Raw genomic sequence first — 23,324 nt, 5'->3', positions numbered from 1 at the left:
GTATTAAAACCTCTTCTAAAGTGTCTTTTTAAAACAATAAATCCTCTTGCATATAAAGTATATTTCTGGTATACAGGTTGTGTAAAACATTATAGCAATAACTAATTAAATAGTTGTTGCAACCAACAATATACTATTCTTTCTTTCTCCCTTTCTTTGTGTTGTTTTAATATAAATAACCACTTATGCACAAACGCTGTTTAACCTGGCTGGTACTACAGCCTCTTAGGTCAGATCTGTGCCACAGGATTTATTTTAGATGGTTGGCTGCTGTAATAAAGTCTTTGAAAAATGATTTTGTTTTATAAAACAGGGCAGGCAGGAACTGCTAGCCACTTGGCCTCCTTTTCCAGAGGCCTGCATCTGTTACCAGGAAACAGCCTGGGGCTTTTTAGGAACCTTGCTGTTGGACAAGTAGGGAACGATCCATCAGGGACCTGTAGGGGGTCTGACAAATGTGATGTGTTGTGATCCTCATTAAATGATGCTTTCAGTTTGCGTCACACATGCGCTCAACGCTGAATTGCTGTACTCCAAGCGTTGCATTATTTAGACTGTTTGGGGGGGATTCAGTTGGGAGCGCACACCTGTCGGGGGGGGGGTTTAGGTGACTGGAGTTAATAGCCGGCAGTGTTTCACTGTATATATCTCTTATTTGCCATGAAGAGCTCTTGTATGTGGTCCATGGGAAAGAAACAAGTAACTGGCAAAACAGAATCATTTGTTTACTCACAGTTGTTCACTGTGCTGTTATTAGCTGTGTCTTTCTGGGAACGCCTTTTCACCCTTTTTCTGCATGCCATATTTTTCCAGGATGGCACTGATTCAACGTTATAAGACTCCAGGGTGATTATAGAGTTCTGGAGGGTAATGTGACCCTTCCTCAATGATTACCAACAGCAGTGAGGGAGGTTGGTGTCAGATCTGCATGTCAGGGATGTCATGGGAGGCTTAGGGTATGTACACTGCGACTCTGTCAGCAAAGTAAACATTACGCTCTCAACATATCAAAATCACTCCTCAAAATTCAACAGCATTTTAATTTTAGAGTTTAAAGTTTAACCAAGGGCTTTTTATAAGAGCTGAGTCCAGCGATTTGCACTGGACTCATTTTTCTCAAGGAGACTATAATTAAAGCACTGACAGAAAAAAACAGGAACACGCATTGATTTGCATGGCCATTAAGACAAGAGCTTTATTAGCCAGTTTGTCAGTAATATTTGATGTAATAAAATTCATAGGAAGCTTGACGGTACAATGTCTTCATCTCGTTGAGGGAACTTAAAATGCAATTCAAAAACCTTAACATTTTCACTGCTATTGAAGATTGCAATCAGAGCTCATTCTTTCTAAGTAAACCAGCAAAGCAGAAGAGTGAATAGCACATTGAGAATGAATGCATAGAAATTGCTGTACAATGTATCCAAGCATATAAAGGAACTCTACTAAAGATTATTCTTTTAAAACAGTCAAGCTTTTAATTTTAAGTCATAAAGATGGGCTGGAACAATATGAGAATGTCTTAGTCTACCTTATATAAAAACAAAAGGACCTACAGTCACGTATCTTTTTTAAAATACCATAAAGATTTATTGTTTTTTTTTGTTGTTTTATAGTCTCAGAACCTTCTTAGAGTTTTGTTTCTTTGAAGAATATCCAGAATGGAGAGTCAGCTGCAGTGCAGATGGTTCTGGATTTTGCTACCTGACTATTACAATCTGTAGTGCATAGTTTATTAACACCTTTGAAGCCACGTGGATTCAGCTTTACATGAATCTTTTTTGCTGCTGACTTGCCAAGTGACCTTTGATATGGTTTACACCAAATATATAAACATCATTTTTTTTAGAATGTTAACAAGAATTACACTAACTAAAGCCTGACTGCATCTGTTTCAAATCCTCTGGCATGCCAGGATTGTAACACTTGCATAACAGACTTTTATGGAAAAGTTTAGAAAGAGACAGGACTGAAACAGGGACATAAATGAGAGTCTAGAGAATAGAAAACACACCCCACTGCTGTGTTATCAAATAATGTTTTTCTTTATTTAAGAAAAAAAGTCAGGCAGCTTCGAGAGTTGAATAAAAGCAGCTGTTTAGAATTGTGCTACCTCTCTCCTGGCTGCAATGGGAAATTAAGGACAAAACAGTAACACGTTCCTATTTGCAGTAAATATGAAACTGGGATGTTATGCCCCAAATTGAATTGTGGAATTTAGCAAGCAATGCCTTAGCAATAAGCAATAAGGCCTTATTAACTGGGTCTGGGGTTTCTGAGGGATATCCTTGTCTGCAGTTAGACTAAGCTTCTTATAAGCAGTATTTTATCATGCAGTAACACATAGAATCTGCATCTACTGTAAAAAACATTAGCTGTTAAAACCTGGGTACAATATTTGTTGTTGCTTGTGACACCATTCCAACTTCAGCAACTCTTAATGTGTATTTTTGTTGTTGAACTTCACAACTTGTTTTAGCCCGGTTTCAATGATCCACATGTCTTTACCTAATTTGGGCATAGTATTGTATGCCTCCACCACCACTAGCTGTTTCTGAATGTGTTAAATGTTTTTTTTTCCTCTCGTTGGTATGTATTGCAACATTTTATTTGATAGTTTTATGTGGTATTTATGGGCAAAGCAATTTTGACACCTGTGTAGGCCATAACCACAAACTAAAGCGGAATTATCCATCACGGAACATGCCATGTAGAAAAAGAAATAGATCATTTCAACTTCATGGTAGACCTTTTTTGTGATTTAACTCTCATGGTTACAGGAGAAGGAAGTTTGGCAGGTTTGCCATAGCAGCTTCTCATTTGGGCTTTTTTCCTTCTTCCAAGAGCTCTTAGGAAAATATAATTCGGCTTACCTTTCCCATTAGTACTATCCTGGTTTCCATGGAAGCCTGCGCTCTCCACACAAGAGAAAGTTAACAGCCCGCTGAGGACAGTCATTCGTCCCATCAGCATTGCCAGGTAGAGTTCTAAAAGCCTTATCAAGCAATCAACATAATCACGGCTCTAAGAAACTCACATTGTAGCTAGACTTCAGCCTTTGTGATTCAAAGTATTGTGCAGACTGTATGGTTGAAAATGACTTAGTTGAATACAATTCAGCTTCTACCAAAGTAGCAAAGATGATATTAATATTGACAATACGCAGACTGTAATGGCTCTCCACAGAACATCCTCGGTTCTCTTATACTGTGCATGTTTTCAAAAGATTAAAGTCATATCCAGAAGTCAGTAAATAAGACCTCTAAGACTGTAATACAATACGATATATGATTTAAATTAATAGAGTATATCAAGCGAGATTTCTTTCCTAGCTGTGGAGGGTGAAAGTGTGGATGTCATTAAGGTTTTTATGTTTATCATTTTCTTTTAACTAGAGTTGTGAAAAGCTTGTGGTCCTGTAGACACATCACTAAAAATGTGTGTGTGGCAATGCGTGGCTCCAGTGAAGATTGAACAAAACGTGTACAAATAAAAAAAAGGATTACGTACTATTGGTCAGTTGTGTTGTGAACACTTTAATTTGGGGTTTGGGTCCTATAATTGCAGGAGGAAAGGAGTTACAGTCTTTTATAATTGTAATTTAGTGAAATTATATAACCTCAGATTCTAGTTGCTGCTGACTGAACTTGCCTGAAGCAACTATGTTAGGATTCCCAGTGCCCATGAGCTGGCCCCTTGGGAGTCAAACAGCTGTAGGTAGGATTAAAAAGGATTGTAAAGCCTTCCATGTCCTCTTTAGTGTAAATAATAAGAATGAATTGATTTCCTCCCAGTCTTCGGGCCTGCAAAACATATTCAGCTTTCCATTTTACCTATTTGAATGTTTACTGTTTAGCAGTGTTTTGTCATGACTCTATAGTACAACATGATACACTATAGGAGCCCAGAAGGCAGGTGCTGAATTGGTTTTGTGCTCTTTGGACCAGCCAGTGTTCTTCTGTAACTGAGCATAGACTAGTGAGGCATGCACCTAACATTAATCTATTATAAAAAATAAAATAAAAAAAGGTTTCATGAAAAGGGTCCAACATTTCACATCACTGTCTCATCTAATAGATTTTAATGGCGAATGTTCACTGATATATTCAAATTAAATTCCAAACTCATTTAAAACTCAAGGACTTAATACATGCAAGCATTATAGAGCTACAGCTGGATGTAGAGGTAATAGAGGTACAGCTAAATGGGAAAATCTAATTTTAACAAATAAGCCAATAGCTATATGTTGGAATAGCACCACAAAACTGCCATAGAAGACCCACTGATAAGCAGTGCTGTGTGATTATCCCATTACCCTGCTTCCACATTTATTTGCCAAGTCACCCTGTTTCCACAGACAATCTACAAACCTGTAACATGATTGCTAACCACAGCAGTCTGATGCTTCAGCAATCTGCAAAATGTTAATGTTTTCCAGAGAAGGACTAATGAATACAACACATCATCACAGCGAGAGCTCACATCCTCCTCAATCAAAATCAGAAATTGCAGTTTCATCCAAACAGTACTTTGCTCAGCTATAATTACCTATATGATAGGAGATGTGTTTATTATTAATCAGCTGTCTTGGAGTCGATATGTATTTCTAAGTTAGATACCTGCTAAAGCAAACAAGACAGTGGACTTTAATAAACGACAGGTCTCTGTTAAATCTGGTAAACCCTCTATAAACAGATAACTGAATCTAGTAAACCCTCTATAAACAGATAACTGAATCTAGTAAACACTCTATAAACAGATAACTGAATCTAGTAAACCCTCTATAAACAGATAACTGAATCTAGTAAACCCTCGATAAACAGATAACTGAATCTAGTAAACCCTCTATAAACAGATAACTGAATCTAGTAAACCCTCTATAAACAGATAACTGAATCTAGTAAACCCTCTATAAACAGATAACTGAATCTAGTAAACCCTCTATAAACAGATAACTGAATCTAGTAAACCCTCTATAAACAGATAACTGAATCTAGTAAACCCTCTATAAACAGATAACTGAATCACCACCTAATGTGATGACTCAAAAACCATTTGGCTTGTTTTGTCATATCAGTTTTGTAAGATTGTTTTCTTCATAAAATAATCAATCAGTCTTCTTCAAATAAAGTCAATCAAAAATAGTTTATTCAGGAATCAAAATACAAACAGGAGCAAAGCAAATCAAAATGTGATACATCACAGGCCTCAGCTGATGGTGTTCTGAGCTGTCCTGGTACAGAGATGGTATGGTATGGCATCAATGTTGAAGTTTCTGAGCTGAGCGAAGAAATTACTTTGTACATCACAGACATACAGCTAGCTTACGTAATTTCCTTGACCAAGTTTGGTCTTATTTCCCTGGCATGGTGTGAGACAAAACACATTAATAGTTAACATCTGTGTTTCTTCTTCGCTTCAGCATGGTCAACAGAAACCCAGATAACAAGAAGTTACATTTAAGAGTTTTGCTAAATTCTCACAGGCAGCAAAGCGCTATATCCACGCATCACAAGGTCGGACGACAAGGCTGGTGATTGCAAACTGCTGATGTGCACCAGCTATGTACAGCTTGATTTTAAGAGTTCATTAACCCTGCGTTGATTCAGAGCTGACATTAAACATGAAAATCACACAATATTTACAGACAGTTTCAATGATTTCTTTACGATTTAAGCAAGGGGTTTCATAATGGAAAGGAACAAACGGCTGATGAAACAATAAGAACTTATGCAATTTAACTGGAAAAACATCGTGTACCATTTGTATAATGTGCTATTAGGCATTCCGTGACACTTTACCTAAAATTATAGCATGTCACTTTTAACAAAGGTAAGTGATTTTGAAACCAGTTTTAAATTGGTTTAATTATGGTTCATACATGGGCTCAAAACAGCTTATTAAGCAGAAACAACTTATGCAAAAACAAAAATGTTATCATCAAAGCTGCACTCTGAGTTATGAAAAGCTAGTTACTCCCTACAAGACTAGGACAATATATAGGCAAGAGTTTCAAAAGCCTTACATATTCCCCCCTTTGAACCCTGAACACAGCTACACACGCCAAGGGTTCAAACATGCTTACCTGGGCAACGTGATGGGATTGTCTTAGGTTGTCAGGTCTGTTTTTAGCCAATCTTACCCGTCCTGGGAGCCTCATGTTTCACAATAGCATGTTTCACAGTTACTAACAGCATGCAATTTAACAGATCAACTACAATAGTGTATGGCTCAATAAGTCTGGATCTAATATAGAAAAAGAGTCCTGCAATAAAAAAGAAAAATCTCAAAAACATAAAACTCACACACAAACAAACACGTACAATAGTCTGTGACGTCACTGCTGGCATGCTTAATTCACACACAAACATTCGATCACAAAAATATTTTTTTATAAAATATTCCCGGGTACATATATCTTATTCATGAAAGAAACATTTTTCTCACAGCCAGTTTTACAAACAGCATTCTTTCTCACTCTCTCTGTAACAAGTTTTCTATGAGTAGTACAGTCACTCTAACAAACAGCGGTCTCTCTGTCTGCAGCTCTGTGCATGCATCTGTGTGCTGGTTCCTCCCTTTCCAAATAAGGTACTCATAGACCCGTATTACTCAAGAGACACTGAAATACCCATGTCAGACCATAAGGGGAATCACCAGTTAATACACATTTGCCAGATGCAAACTGCCTTGTTACTTCTGCTTAAGTCAGAGCCCGTCTGTTGTCTGGCGCCAATACCCACTTCCTCTCTTACCACAGACTGCTTCGTTACCTCTGCTTAGTATAGTAAACCAATATTTTACCCGCCCAGCCAGAGCCCATCTGCTTCTAGGAAAGGGACTTTTTTGGCTTTTCTTGTTCTGGATCTTTTCCCTCAAAAGGGGTCTTTGGGTCGGGGTTCAATGCCTCCTGGCTGGCTCGCCAATTGTAATGTTTGTTTTCTTCATAAAATAGTCAATCAGTCTTCTTCAGATAAAGTTAATTGAAAAGAGGAATTAAAATACAAACAGGAGCAAAGCAAATCAAATGTGATACATCAGTGATTTCACACACAGGCCTTCACTGATGGTGTTCTGAGGTGCCCTGGTACAGATATGGTATGTATGAACTGGCATCAGTGTAGGTGTTAGTTTCTGAGCTGAGCTTTCATGGCATTTTGTACAGCACATATATACAGCTATCTTACGTAATTTCCTTGACTAAATTTGGTCTTATTTTCCTAGCATGGTGAGAGACAAATCACGTTAATAGTTAACAGCTGTGTTTCTTCTTCACTTCAGCATGGTCAGCAGACACCCAGATAACAAGAAGTTACATTTAAGAGTTTTGCTAAATTCTCACAGGCAGCAAAGCACTATACCCACACATCACAAGGTCAAACGACAAGGCTGGTGATGGCAAATTGCTGATGTGCACCAGCTATGTACAGCTTAATTTTAAGAGTTTGTTAATCCTGTGTTGATTGAGAGCTTACATTAAACAGGACAATCACACACTGTTTAGAGACTGTTTCAATGATTTATTTTCTATTTAAAGGGCACATAAGCCAGGGGGTTCATAATGGAAAGGAACAAATGGTTAATGAAACAATAAGAACAAAACATAGTATTCCATTTGTATAATGTGTTTTTAGGCGTTCCATGACACTTTATGACACTTTACCTAAAATTATAGCATGTCACGTTTAACAAATGTAAGTGGTTTTAGAACCAGTTTTAATTGGTTTAATTATGGTTTGTACATAGGCTCAAAACAGCTTATTAAGCAGAAACAACTAATGCGAAACAAAAGTGATCATCACAGCCTTATAGTTTCATTACTTATATACCCAGACTGTATTGGAAATGTTTGCTTTGATTCAAGGAACATCTACTTTTTAAATGTATCTGTGTTTTTGTATTTTGAAACTACATGAGAACTAGTTAATTGATTAAATAAAAAATACAAAATAAACATACCAGTAAAATTAAGTAATTAAGTATCAATGACTACCCTTCTTATTCTTTTTAATAAACAAATGCTATATTTTAGAAATCTGTTTCCTTTTTATTTAAAAAAAAATTCAATACGAAACAAAAAGCTAATTTATTTATTGTAGGTTTTTATTCTACAAATTAGGATATTGCCCCTATTTAACACATAAAGCAGTTTGATTAAAGACGCAGTTGTTCCACTGAATGACCTTAAACGTCACGTGTTACAGGTTAGTGACATGATGGGTTTTTTAAATAGCTCCTGTGGCCTTCTTATAAAATATTGTTTGGTTGAGAAATCGGGTCTTTCCAAAGCTTTAGGATCTCTGCAGACCAACGTGGTCATCCGATGAACAGTCTCTTGTATACTGCTCAGGTTGTTCTTGCTCAGGTTACTTACTTGAACTAATTGACTGAAGGCTGTTAACAATCACTAATACAGATATCTATTGCTCTTCTTGAAGGTGGTGGGCGGGAATTAGCATAATCAGGGACTGAGAAGATCTGACAGAGAAGATCCCCATGTGTGCCAAAGGCAGTGTAGTGTCTCTCTATAGGGCCACAAACCATGTACTGCCCACTCCTCACTCCTCCCTTTCTTGTTTCCTGTAGAAAAACTCCAAAGATAACAACAGCATAATATGGGTGCCTCTTGACTTTATTTAAGTGGTACAATTGCCATAGACTACATACTCTTGATTTTTGTTTAGTAATTTTGTATGCAAGAAAAAAAAAAAAAAAAAAACATGATCACTTTGTTTGGATAGTATTGTTAGAAAAAGACCTTGACAGGATTGAAATGTTTGGACGGGAATAAAAAGTAATTATCTTAATGTTCTTAATTGGTTAAATGGGAAAGACAATTATCAGCTAAAGTGAGACTAGAGAAATAGAACCTTATTTTGTTATTTATGTTTTTTTAATGCTTGCAATTACGTGTGATATGGTACAAGTTTCTGTCTTCTATTTAGATGTAAATTGTCACTCATTTGGATTATGTGTGAATGAACCCATAGAAATCTGTAGAAAATATATCCCTGGTGATGTGATTGAGTCTTTGTTTTAGTGGTAATCAGCAAACATTTATTATACCACAAAGGGGGGGGGGGGTCCATGAATCACATAACACTCACCCTGCCACCCTCACCTCAATATACATGAAGTGCATCTGAGTGACATCATCTTTTCTCAGTAAGGGATTTTAATGAATATTAAGCCACCAGAGAACTGAGTAACAAGCATCCTTCTGGGATGCAAATTGGCCAATAATTTTTACAACTTATTGTTATTGACTGGAAGGAGAGAGTAGGGCTGTTTTCATGCTGTTAATCCCGTTATTTAAAAAAATGTTTTTTTCAGTCTGTGTTTATGAATTTGACATTCATGAAAAAGTTCCAAAGATTTAAAGAAGCCAAAGAAAAAAAAAGTTTAATTGATATCAAACTTTTTTTTTTAATTAATAAAACACACACTTTGAAATAACATTTGTTAAATAGGCATGAGTTCAAGTTTTGTGAAAAGGACCTATAGTGATAGTAATCCCATCTCTTCTGGCCCAGGAAATTCAGTATCTACTGTTGCCTGCAGATTTAACACTTTTACTGTAGGATCAGTGGCTTCTTGCCCTTAACAGATGGGCTATCTGCCTGGTCAGTAATCAAATCCTTTAAGGTTCAGCAGATAACTTGGTCACATATCAGGATTTTATTTAACATTTCACCCCATTTATGTGCTTTATTCCAATGTAATAGGTGAATGTGAAGGTAATAAGCCTGCATCAATCCTAAACTCGATCAGTTATTTAAAGATGTTGGTTTTTAAAAAAGGAAACGCAGATACTGTGTTTGTTTCTGGTAAATCACACAATAAATTGGTGGATGAGATGGGATTCAGGATTCAAACCCGTAGTCTCCTGGATCATTACACAAGACTGCCTGTTGCTAATCACCCCTTCGGTGAAGAAATGGTCTAATATGGACCAGATTATCAAAGCTTTACTTCATGACATGAAGATCAGTTTATAGTCATATTAAAACTAAACGTGTACACTGGGTAAAAACAAATATTTCCGAATGGCATTTTTGAGACTTTGGTGGTGCCGAAACTGTTGGTTATTTTTGTGCGTGCAAAAGCCAGACACAGCTTCTTTAAATGTTTAGAAAGCGTTCTCTAAATATCCAGAGTTCAATGATGGAAGAGGTATACAGTGGTGGAATTAAGTAGATGTTATGCTGGATTATTTTTAACATTTTTTTCATAAAATAATCTATTCCAGGCTTAATGTTGGTTCAGTTTTATGTTTAAATGAAACAGAGCACATTCTCTGCAGGGCGCACTGCCATGGGCTTAAAAGACATGCAGACTGATTCCTCTTGTTAATGCCCTATTAAGCAGTTAGATTCCTTCTAATTAACTGAGCATACTGCCACTCAAGAGAGCATACATTGAAACTATGTAGTCATTTCATGTATGTATGCGTTTGTCTGTGGTATGTATTCCTCAACTAGGAGGTAGCAAACGCAATGCAAAAAACAAAAAAATAACAGGCAAAAAAATAAAACCTAGCCTCATTCTTCACGCCACATTAGATTCAACAAAATATTAGGGTCTAGTAACACTGTCCTCCCCATATGTCCATTGCTGTACAACACCAACTGTTGTACGTAATCGAGTACATTGCTCTCAGGGATTTGGCGTGTGTTTTAAGTTAACAGAGTGTGTGGTGTATGGTGTGTGTGTGTGTGTGTTTGCTCCCCAAAGGACAGTAAAAGAAAAGCATTCTTTCACACAGAGGAACAACTTAGTTGGCAGCCCTCAAGCTGAAATGCAAAGGGGTGGAAACTCTTGTGAGTCACATGACCGCCGGCTTCCCTGCTTAGGGCAGGGCTCAGGGTTTTACAGTATCTTGTTATTATATGGGATTAGTGGGAGATGCATTCTACATGATGTAGGTCAAATGCTGGCAAGCCTGTGGTTGGAAGTAATGCTCTGTAGTGAACTTTTGATGCGGAGAGCAGGACGTGAGTTTTGAAGAGAAGGAATGAGGACTTCAGAACTATGAATTTGTATAATAATCATGGTGTTTCGTTTTTTAATCTGTGCGCTGTGTGCAGTACATTTGAAATGTATGAGTAATGAAGGCTCCATGCGGACGAGTTCCTAGGCTGCACAGTGTGGGGCCAAGCTAATGCTCCTTTAAAAAAGAGCAGCAGCAGCATCAGCAGCCGCTCAGTCCTCAAGAAAGCCCTATTGTGAGAAGTCAGGGAAGGGAGCTGTGACAATGTCCTGGAGGACACCAGGCAGGAGGAGAGGCCCACTGAGATCCCTCTCTGAAGAGACAGATTTCAGGCAGAAGCTGAGAGAAGCTGTCGCCAGGTACTGAGAACTTCACCTACCTACCTACCTACCTACCTACCGCTATATATATATATACTTGTACTCGTTAGTATGCATTATAAGAGCTGCCAATGATAATTACTTGACCTACTGCTACTTTGTTACAGTTTTGCTGTTTAACTGTTATGCTTGGCTCGTGCCATCACCTTTACTCTCTGTGATGTTTTTCTGTGAATTTTAATGCTGTAGAATTACTTACAGAGCAGTGCATTTAAAAATGGAATAACGCATAATAAACTGGAATAATGCATACTAATCGTCTGAACTATAACACTGCCAAAGAACTTGATGTTTTTCCTGTGGTTCTTTATAGGTTATTTTTAGGCTGTTGAAGTTGGTCAAATGGCACTATAAAAGTATTTTACAATTTGTCAATTATGTTGTAAATTTCCCCTGCATTGGCAGCTAGTTTATTTCAAATAACACCAATTTTAAACTCAATTTAAATGGAAGCCATCCTTCAAAATAAATGTAAATACCCTGGAACGTGCTGCTGCTCAGAATGGTACCCGTGTGTGTGCCTGGAATTGGTTCCCTTGATGAGCATGAATGTGCATTCCACAGCTCCGGTGCTAATCATAAAAAAGTCCATAAACTTCAGCTGTGATTGTGCAGTATTGGGTAACTAGTTCCTCATCATGAGTAGTATGCACATATATTTTACTTTCACTGCCTAAAATCCCTTGAGACTTTGAAAAATATTTTTGGACTTTTGAAATCTGGAGTGCTGTGAGCACATAGTAAAGAGAGGGTAATAAATGTCTTCATTCAAAGCAGAACAAATAAGTAACTAGTGTAGCGACCTTTTCATCTCCTGTTTTCTTTAGCGCTGCTCCACATTAAATGCCCTGTGAAGTTGATGGTCTGCTTAAGTCATCAGAGATGCAGGTAGATGAGGTTCCTCTGAGCTGCCTTTGAACAGCATAAATACCTTCATAGACATCAGAAAGGAATTATATCTGGCTCTGTATATTGAAAGTCTAGTCAAGTTACCTTTGTCCTTTCTGTATGGCTAAAAGTACCAGAGACCTTTTTTTTTACACAACTTTCACAGAATACTTAGATTTCTTTCTTTCTTTCTTTCACACCTGGCTACCATTCAAGACATGGTTTTAGTTAAGTAGCTCCCTGCTCCCCACATTGGATATTAAAAGCCCAGCTATACTGTATATTTAACAGCAAAGATGAATTGATAATTTCCTGCTACCCTAAAGAGTAACCAGCTACTCCATGGACTCTTCCTGTACTATGTAACACCTACTACATGTGCTGTATTGCAACACGGTGCAGTCTAAAGTAAGAGGTCAGATTTCTGGGAATGTAGGGATCACAGGGATTGTTGCCTGATTTAGTAGTTGGCGTGCTGTCACTGAGCTGCTGGCTTCATGCTGATGATGACATCTGAAAGATCAGTGACTTCACTGAAACAATGAGGATTCACAGGATTTACCCTGTCTACAGTGAAGCCGGTTCCAGTTGCATAAATATATTTCTTTTAACTGTTACACATTTACATCCTTTTACAGCAGTTAAAAGGACTTAGAACATAAGAACATAAGAAAGTTTACAAATGAGAGGAGGCCATTTGGCCCATCTTGCTCGTTTGGTTGTTAGTAGCTTATTGATCCCAGAATCTCATCAAGCAACTTCTTGAAGGATCCCAGGGTGTCAGCTTCAACAACATTACTGGGGAGTTGGTTCCAGACCCTCACAATTCTCTGTGTAAAAAAAGTGCCTCCTATTTTCTGTTCTGAATGTCCCTTTATCTAATCTCCATTTGTGACCCCCGATCCTTGTTTATTTTTTCTTTGTTCAAGACTGGATAGATTCAATTCTTTTAGCCTGTCTGCATATGACATGCCTATTAAACCAGGAATAATTCTGGTCGCTCTTCTTTGCACTCTTTCTAGAGCGGCAATATCCTTTTTGTAGCGAGGTGACCGGAACTGAACACATTATTCTAGATGAGGTCTTACTAATGCATTGTAAAGTTTTAACATCACTTCCCTTGGTTTAAATTCAACACTTTTCACTATATATCCAAGCATTTTGTTGGCTTTTTTTATAGCTTCCCCACATTGTCTAGATGAAGACATTTCTGAGTCAACATAAACTCCTAGGTCTTTTTCATAGATTCCTTCTTCCATTTCAGTACCTCCCATATGATATTTATGATGCACATTTGTATTGCCTGCGTGCAGTACCTTACACTTTTCTCTATTAAATGTTGTTTGCTATATGTCTGTCCAGTTCTGAACGCTGTCTAGATCATTTTGAATGACCTTTGTAGCAGCAACAGTGTTTGCCACCCTATTTTTGTGTGATCAGCAAATTTAACAAGTTTGCTTACTATACCAGAATCTAAGTCATTAATATAGATTAGGAATAGCAGAGAACCAAATACTGATCCCTGTGGTACTCCACTGGTTGCCTCGCTCCATTTTGAGGTTTCTCCTCTAATCAGTACTTTCTGTTTTCTACATGTTAACCACTCCCTTATCCATGTGCATTCATTTCCTTGAATCCCGACTGCGTTCAGTTTGAGAATTAATCCTTTATGCAGGACTTTGTCAAAAGCTTTCTGGAAATCTAAATAAACCATGTCATATGCTTTGCAATTATCCATTGTCGATGTTGCATCCTCACTTGTGTATTTTATTTGGCAATCAAATCTGGTAAACTGTCTGAGTATCACATCTTTGTAAATTCGTAAAATGTTATATATACAGAAAGATGTAAGCAAAGACAAGACACAAAATTATCTCAAACAAACAAAATGTGCCATGCAGTATGTGCTACTTTGTGGCATACAGTGTGTCCTACTTTGACCACAGTATTGCATTTTCAGTTGTCAATGAGCAAACTAAATACAGAACTCAAATCAAAATAGTAACACCACACTCTGGGATAAAACTGTGCTGTTCACTCCTGTGACACTAACACAGGCTTCTAGCAAAGTCATGAAGACTAAAAACATCAGCCACAGACACCTCTCCTGGGGTTTGACCCTGCAAAGTGCCTGTGCTATTGGGATAGGATCCTAATCTATTTCACGATTGTGTTCAAATGAAAAGTCTGAATTGTATGTGTCAGTAATTGCGTACATTTAGGTGGGAGCGTTCAAAAGGATAAAGAAGATATTTAAGTACAGTAGTACAATGGTGCTGATGTGTACCCAGAAACAACGGACGATACTGAAGCTTATGCTGTTTTCAGATCTTGCTCTGAGGCTAACTGTATTTTTTTTCCTCACCAGCCAGAGCAATCACAGAACAAGTATGCAAGAGGGCAGGTTTATGTAATGTGACAGAATGATAATGTATCCTTATTTACAGCTTAGATCATTGCAAATATCACAGTGGCTGTTCCATGACCGGAATACAACTCCAAAAGAGGAACATTCTGTCCAGTCATTCATAAGGTTTCACTATTTTCAAACCTATTATTTTTATGTACTTCAATAATTTAAATGGCACCTTTATATGTTCAGGTGTTTTTTTTAGGCTTCTGCAGTACATAGCAACACCCAAAGATGCCTTCAGATAGTACTTTGCTGTAAGTCATGCAGTATTTTTGTTTAGCACTTGGGGAAAAAAATAAGATGTTATGGCACCAATTAGTAATTGAAAAGCAGCAACATACATAAGAATGACTTTAATATTGCAATATTCATAATACAGTACATTCTACACTGCCTTACTCATCCAGCAGCTAAGATTTAACATAATAATTAATTTTGTTCTTCTTGTATTGGAAAACTGTTGAACTGGGGACTATTAGAGAAGTCTGGAACCCTCTACATCCATTCATTTCCTGTATGTGCTTCCTGTGAGTCACTTTCATGTGTATCTTAATGAAAGGTCAGAGTTTCTGCAAGAAAAAAAAAAAGACATTGGTCACCCGTTTTGAGACTTTGTAATGCTACCCCTTCCTAACATGCACGACAGCCTCCCGGTGTTTTATGGTTTTTTCTGAAGGGGAATTAACTTGAAACAAAGTGGTAGCTTTTCATGTTGCCATTCCTTTGCAGTTGGGAACTTTTGAGTCAGCCTGTGGGACATGTCTTCTTTTGGGAAGTATCCATAGACTTTAGAATAAACCTTATATTGTTAAACAGAGTCGGAGTTAGCGAATTTTGCAGCAGGCTTGTCTTGAAAAAGAATATTACAACTTTTTGGCATCAGATGATGGTCATGCATTGTGGCACATAACATGGACTGAGGAAACAACTTACCTATTGTTTTATCAAGCTTGAAGGATGTTATTGTGCCGCTGTTAAAATGAAAGTACATGTGCCAGTGAGAGCTGTGTTGTTAAGATACTGCTGATGGGGCAATCAGATCATTTTCCCTGGAGCTTGACCTGTATCAGGTAAGTTTGACTGTCAAATGTCTGTGCATTGCATGTTAATTATAGGTGATGACCATAACCACTTACTGCTCTAGTTTGCTGTATTTAATATTCATGTGTGGCATTACCAGAATTGTTTATTTCTGTACGCTCTAATTTTTAGTTATACAGTATTACTCATTGAAATCTACAGTCATTAAATAGCAATCCTGTCTTTTCCTTGTTAATGCCAAATAATAACAAAGTGCTCTAATGCGTGTATATACACATTTTCTAAAGTTTCCAGTTGTTTCCAAAATCAAACTCCACCTGACGTTTCAAACTTCAAAATAGACTAGAAAAAAAAGCTAAATGAAAGGGGGCTTGCTTAAATAACTCATCAATTACGTGCCAATAAACCTGGTGTGTTTTTGAGGAGGATTCAGATGGTTTAGTGGTGCAAATATTGTGTGGTGCGGTGAAATCTGTGTAAATCAATGATACAAGAACTGAAAGATGCTTGGGTGTCAGTGTAAGCAGATGGGACTGGACAACTCCAAAACTAAGTTAAAGAACATTAGAAAGTGAGTCTGATTAGTTTTATTCAGAAACGTAACATAGTAGTAAAAATGTGTTGTCAAAGAAGCCTTTGTGATGTCTCTGATCAAACGCAGACAGTTTTCATTGGATTTTGAAAGTCAATGGCAAAGAGATTACACTTACAAAACATGTTATATGAACACTCCATCTGCTGAACATTTAAAAAAAAGTAAAGTTTAGAGTAAACTGTATATTGTTCACAGACAACGTTTTATTTTCAACAGAAATCCAAGAGACAGCTGACTACTACTATTATTGAGGCTGGTCTGAGATTTCACATGTTTGCATGCCTGAATCCACATGATACGAGTCACTCAGCCAGTGACCCAAACTATCACTGTGGCAAGATTCCAGAGCCTGGGGGTCATTTCCTTATTGATGGGTTTAGTATTTACCATCTGGGGAGGAGTGCAGCCAATCATGTATGTGTCTGAAACTACAACAAAATGCTTTGGCTAATTTACACAAGAGGATCCATCCTGTAAAATGATGGTAACATGGCACATCTGTTGCTATTAAAATCAGTGAAACTTGTAAAATCAGACCATAGGCCCACATTCCTCTATGAGTGTGGGGCACACTAAAATCTAATTATAACATAAGTTAGGAGGTTTAAAAAATATGTTGTTTGTGTATTGTGCTTCTAATGCATGTGCCAAAAATGCACTGGTAATGTGCTGTCCAGGATTTTAGAACAGAACTGGGAATCTTAGGGTGAGATGTAGTACAAAAATAAATACATAAATAAATAAATACAGTATCTGTCTTATTTCCTTGCTCAATGGCAGCTTTCAATCACACTTTTTAGATGTTTGATATGTTTTTGTTTTAAATTAAGGGCTTTTACCATTGTACTATTGTCCTCTATCTGGAAGTTTAATGGGTTTGTGCCCAAAATAGCATATATTATAAACTACAGATGCACATGCTTTTCTGATTACATCTGCCTCCTAGAGATATAACGCTATTGGGTTATGATTTACTATGCCATTGTCTGTTTCTTCGAAAGCATAAAACCCATGTGTTTTATTTAATATTTTCTATCCAGGATTAACCACAAAATTACAGTAAGAATAAAACAAGACACAGCAGTGAGCATATAAAGAAGCATATAAAGAATAAAGAGAAAGTAGTAATGATATACTGTATGGTTCTTGCAAGCACATTTAGAGCAGGGAGTTCTAACCCCACATGTCAGACCATCTCGAATTTTAATGAAAGAAACATATATCTGTAAAAGGTTGAGTTCTTTTTAAGTAGGATCTGTAGGGGCCACCTGGAAGGAAAGGTGTAGTTCAGGATTGGCACTGTTTTATATCGGATTCTCTGAAGTCACATGCACTGGTTTAAACAGTGTTCCGTTTCCAGTCTCTGTGAAAGGGTGTGCAGCAATTTAAAATACCCTACTGGAATTTAGAGCTGAATATACAGAACAGGAATCAATTCAGACAGGGTAAAGGCAGTCAGGTGTGGGGTTTATTCATCAGAATACCTCGACCTTTACAGATATACAGCTATGTCCGAAAATTTTTCATCTCCTAGACTTTTAGGATTATATATGAAGATCATTTAGATCTTTTATTTAACATCATGCAATCAAAGAAACAAAATGATATGGCAAAAGTCTACCAGAAGCCATAGTAGTAGTACAGTAAATGTTAGATTTTAAAATGTTACATTTTTCATTTTTGTTAAGTATAAGGAAAACTACAAAGCGGTATGTAATTCAATATGTTAACATAACATTATTCAGCAGGTTAATCATTCGACTTTATAAAGCAAAATGTGTTTATTCTACAGGGTGATGCAAAAGCTTTTGGCCATAGCTATAAATCTGAAGGGTTAATGTAGTTGAGTTATTGTTTTCCTTTCTTTTTCAGGGTGGCTACTAGGACTTCAAATGTAATGACCGTGACAGAGTACATCCTGTCGTGTTGCACACAGGTTTAAAATTCAAAGAGTTAGTCAGCGGAAATATGGGATTATCAAAAGGGTGTATTATTTAATATCTTTAGAGGCTTGTGTCAGCTTTATTGCATTGGAAGCCTTCAAAAAACAATCAGGTAAGGTGAGACCTATACAGTGAATGTACTCTTCATATACAAATGATGCTGCATTAGTTATAATGAATACTGTACTGTAATTCAGAACTGTACCATAGGGTAGCTTTAAATACCATATAAACAAAGAGCGAAGTAGGAACGTCAGAATCCTTAACATAATATAGAAGGAATTTGAACTAGTTGGCTCAGCTGATCACTCAGTTGCAAAAGTGCATTTCCTAATGTATCTTTGAGAAAACACTATCCTGAGTAAACGCATCCAGTAAATAGCTAGCAGAATTTAAAATCAACAAGGCATCTAACTGAAATGTATACAAGGGTAATTTTCCATAAAATTCTTATTTACAAATGTTCCATTACACAAATCACTGCAGAAAATGTGGAATGTATTTAAGTCATCAGATCCCTAAAAGAAACAATTTTTTCATAAAATCTGGTGGTTTAAAATGTTTTCCTGTGCTGATCTGTTTGGAAGATTAAGCAGGCAAGAAAGATACTAGGTTTGTGTTGCATATCAAGGCTTTTAGCGTTACATAAATCCCTTTTCTTGAGACTAATTCTAAAGCAAGGCTAGCATGCTGAGGGTTGAGTGTTACTGGCGTTTCACAATACATGTTTTTTTTATAGATGGATTTTCAGCGTATAATCGGGTTTTAGGGGCTCTAAGAGTGCACCTTGAACACTTACTATTTCACAGCCGTTTGTCATTATGTTTTAGTGGATCTAATTAGTACTTTTAGTAGGGTTTAAAGCAAGAAAATGGCAAGATTTCTATGCCCTTTAATCTCACTAAAGCCAAATGTTTTGCCATTAACTCTTCCATGCTGTATATTGTGTTTGTGTGTGTAGTACCAAGCTCTAGCCAGTAGAAATATCAAGTTCAGAGGCAACAGTTTGCCACACCTGCACAGAGTCTAGTTTGTAATACCTTTTATCCTGGTTAATGAGATCCCCAAGTAGTATGTTCCCGGCTTAACAACTTGTGTAACTCAGCCGTCAGAGCAAATGAGATCTCTGGCATGTCTTTAATTTCACTTTAATTTCACTGCAGTTCGGACGTCTGCAAAAGACGACTGCAAAAGAACGTGACTCGCAGATTAGCTGGGACTTTCTATGCAGACTGAAGTCACAAAGTCTTTCCATTAACACTTGATTTGAAATCTCCCAAGTTACATTGGAACTAACACACACATTCCCCACTTAAATCTTCAGTTCACATTGAATTCAAATGAAGGAAACACCTATTATTAATACTGTACATTCAGTGACCCTACTGTATGTCTACTCAGTGCTATCATTGTTCATGATCTATTCATGTTAGGTTCAGTGACTGATATCAGTAGTTACATTGTTATTAATAGAACATACAGTAAACAGATAGAACTGACCTGGTCCTGACTACTGTATGAGATCAATACAACTCTTCTAAGAAATACAAGGCTGCTTTAAATGTCCAGTGCTCAATTTCACAGTACAGGTTAAAAACCTTGGCCTGGCTAATCCCTCCTTGGTCTGGCAAATGTAATTTAAAAAGTCTTCAAATCCTCGACCCTTAAAAATAGGGACAATATATCTTTGCAGCTGCATCACTTGCTGGAATCTGAACTGCTCAGCTAATGTGTCACAATCCTATATAGAAGACCAAAGGACAGCGATTACTCAGTGACACAATTTAAGATGGCACAGCTACAGCTACAGTACCAGAGTTCCAGGGTTTACAACTGGGATTGCAGTTGATAGTCAGCTTGGCTCATGATGAACCATGGCTCCATCTGATACTGAACTCTGACCAGTGCCAGAAAATCAAATGCACACACTGCACTGCTTTTTTTTGGGGGTGGGGGGGGTGGGGGGTGGGGGGGTGGGGGGGTGGGGGGGGTGGTACACATTGCCAACTTTTCAGCAGTAAATCTTGAGTAATGATCTAAATAATTCCAAACTGTTTACAAAGGTTTGCACACAACCAGACAGAGCAAGTCTACCATAAAGTAAAAATAACAGTGTCGCCTTAGAACTCTTTTGGGGGGGGGGGGGGGGGGGGGGGAGGGGGGCTATTCATGGCCAGTATTTCAGCACAAAAAAATTGCATAACTATCTCTCAATCTCTAATCACTAATCAAATATAATAAAGCTGGTTTGCAAAACGCACCATTGACATTCATTTTCTGCCACAGTTTTGGCTGCAGACTGTAAGCAACTTCCTCCAACTAGCAATTAGAAAAATCAGTGTGGAAACCAGAGGTTTTACTGTACATTTTTTTAATATGTGTGGTTTTCATTTTATTTTTTTTAAAAAGTAGTTGTTTAGTTAGTATCCTTTAAGAACGTCTAACTATGGTTGACCATATGACCAAAAAATAATGGATGGCCATCCATACACTGAAATATAGTAGAACATTAACGAAAGCTGGGGGCTGCAAATATACTGTATATGTTTGTGGTCAAATATACTTAATCTCCTAATATTAAAATGTATTGATTCACAAAGTGTAATTTTAATTAAGGAATTAATTGTGTTGAAATATTTATGGGGCAGATGTTACTTCAAACAAGAGAGACATATTTGCCACCCAGATGCATAATAGCCAGAAGAGTGTGTGTGTCTGTGTATACAGTGCCACTTGGCAACATTCGCTGAACAGGCATTCACATGTAAAAATGTGAGTGAAGAAATCTCTTTTCTACTCCTCTTGTGGGTTTCTGCTCTGATATCCTATACCTGCCTAGAGGAATTTTAAGAGCTTTGGGTATTCAAGAGTCATTTCAGACAACCTGCTGAATCAGCATTTAGAAAAGGTCTCACTCATTTTATTCCAGACTGTTTAAGATCTGGGCACTTCCAACACAGTCAGATCAACCCCTGGGTACTGAACAGCTTGAGATTATTTTTTTATTTTTTTATTTGTGGGTTGCTATCTTGGCAGAAATGTTCAGTGTCAATAGAAGTAAAATACAGATCATGAATTACTATTAGATGGTATTTTGTGCACTTTCCAGCATTTGCATGTATGTTTGTACCTGCAGTATACCTATCCATACCCATATCCATAAACAGAAACATATCCCTAGACATATCTATATTCACATTTGTACAAATACATTTTTGCGTAATTGTTGCTAATCTTGGTGCTGTAAAACCTATGAAATAACCAATCCAACACAGGGACTGTTGTCCCCTGGGCAGAGTCAGAGCTGATTAAGGTCAGCCTCAAAGCAGAAGTTACTTCAATCTGCTGCTGAGCCCTGCACTCCCTGCACTGAAGTGGAGATTACAAGCGTTTTATTCTTATTCACATTTGGCCAACAGATGGGGTAGCTATTCAGTATGCATTTTGCCAGCACTTGCACGCATCAAGTGGAAAATTCACTGCAATAAAAATAAGGATAATGTCAGCAAGCATTAGAATACGATAAGTGCGCCCGAATGTGTTAGACACAACGAAAAATAATAAGGGAGGGCTAGATTTGGAGAATCCCGTCAAAATGCAGTTCAATCTAACCGCAAATGTCACTTTACCAGGAGTCATGAGAATTTGTAAAGAATAGCACATTTCTGTTTCTAACACTAAACAGTGGCCATATTCATAAAAGATGGGGTAATAGGGGCTCCTGAGTGGCGCATCCGGTAAAGGCACTCCACTCGGAGTGCAGGGTGCGCCCTATAGCTTGGAAATAGTTGGTTCGAATCCAAGCTGCCACTTGGCACTGCCCAATTGGCAAAAGGCTGCCTGGGATAGGGGTTAGGTCAGCTAGGGAGTCCTTGGCTCACCACGCACCAGCGACCCCTGTGGCTGGCCGGGCGCCTACAGGTCTGCCTTTACGCAATTCAGAACAGCGTGGTCCTCCGACGCTGTAAGTTCTGGATATGGCTGCACGGCGGGCTTGCAGAGTGAACTCGTCCCAGTTAGTTCAGGGGTTGTAGCGGTGAGCCAGGTTAAATAATAATTGGACATTGGACAAACTGGAAAATGAATAAAAATAATTGTTCAAAAAAAAAAAAAAAAAAAAAGATGTTAAGTTACCACAGCTAATATTAGATCCAATGTCAGATCTTTCAACACTTGATTAAAATGACACATTAGTTACAGTGGGGTTACCACTGAATTAAAGCTATTTCTAAGGCTCTGAAACCGCTGGTTGATGCTCGTCTCGGAGGGTGCGGGTCTATCCATCTTTCACTACACTTTACCCAATGCCAAGTCCATACCGCCAGGAATTGGGCGGGAATGGCAGATGTAAGCCGACTTTTAATTGGATAATTTATTACACATACTATTTTCTTTAAATTCATTTGTTCTCATTTCATTTTCAGTGATCTGATTGGCATTTTTTTATTATTACTATTGGCTTAAATACATGTTCCTAAATGCAGAAATTATTCTAGGAAATGATATCACTAAGATGCATCTCATTCTCCGTCTGGTCTGAGGCACGTGTTAGTTATGATGCCGGTAAGGGTCAATTATTGCACAATACAGATTTATGAATCAGACGAATATGTTAATGAGAAAATTGGTCTCTAAGGGCATGTTATTCTAATGTTACAATGAGTGATGTTTTCTGACGGTAAAGGGTGTTTATGCATCACCCGATGAAATACTGTCATGTTAAACACTATTACTGTCATGGTAAAGGAGACGCTAAGTTTTGTGAATATGGGCTAGTACATTACCTGGTAGCACAATATTCAAGTCTAGTTAAATGGTTGATAAAAATAGATATTGTCAAGTGTTTGATTCCAGAATTTCTTAAAACAACAAAAAATACAGTGTTTAATAAAGATGATACCTTTATTTGATATAAAAACACAAAGGCAGTACTTTACACTTATTTATTGATGGTAAAAAAAAATAAAATAGGTGCAATCTAGTATCATCATATTTAATTTACTATTTAAATGTTCTCAGTAAAATATTCATTCTATGCCTCATAGTAACTGTACAGGAGAAATATCAAACCTTT

General features: G+C 37.4%; 1 protein-coding gene across 7 annotated transcripts in view; it reads left to right on the top strand.

The window, feature by feature from the left end:
- The window catches only part of LOC117409405 (nck-associated protein 5-like), a 195,036-nt gene that overhangs the window by 104,618 nt on the left and 67,094 nt on the right, over positions 1-23,324 (top strand). The window contains exon 1 of one of the 7 annotated variants that reach the window (XM_059032414.1): positions 10,907-11,349. The exons of the other annotated variants lie outside the window; for them this stretch is intronic. Coding sequence (XP_058888397.1) covers positions 11,255-11,349 — 95 coding nt within the window. The 5' untranslated portion in view covers positions 10,907-11,254. Of the gene's footprint in view, positions 1-10,906; positions 11,350-23,324 lie in introns of those variants that run through there. 7 annotated transcript variants of the gene reach the window in all.

This window comes from Acipenser ruthenus, chromosome 10, assembly GCF_902713425.1.
Source record: "Acipenser ruthenus chromosome 10, fAciRut3.2 maternal haplotype, whole genome shotgun sequence".
Lineage (NCBI taxonomy): Eukaryota > Metazoa > Chordata > Actinopteri > Acipenseriformes > Acipenseridae > Acipenser > Acipenser ruthenus.
Note: the sequence above shows the minus strand (reverse complement) of the source record. Positions and strands in the feature narration are given on the sequence as shown.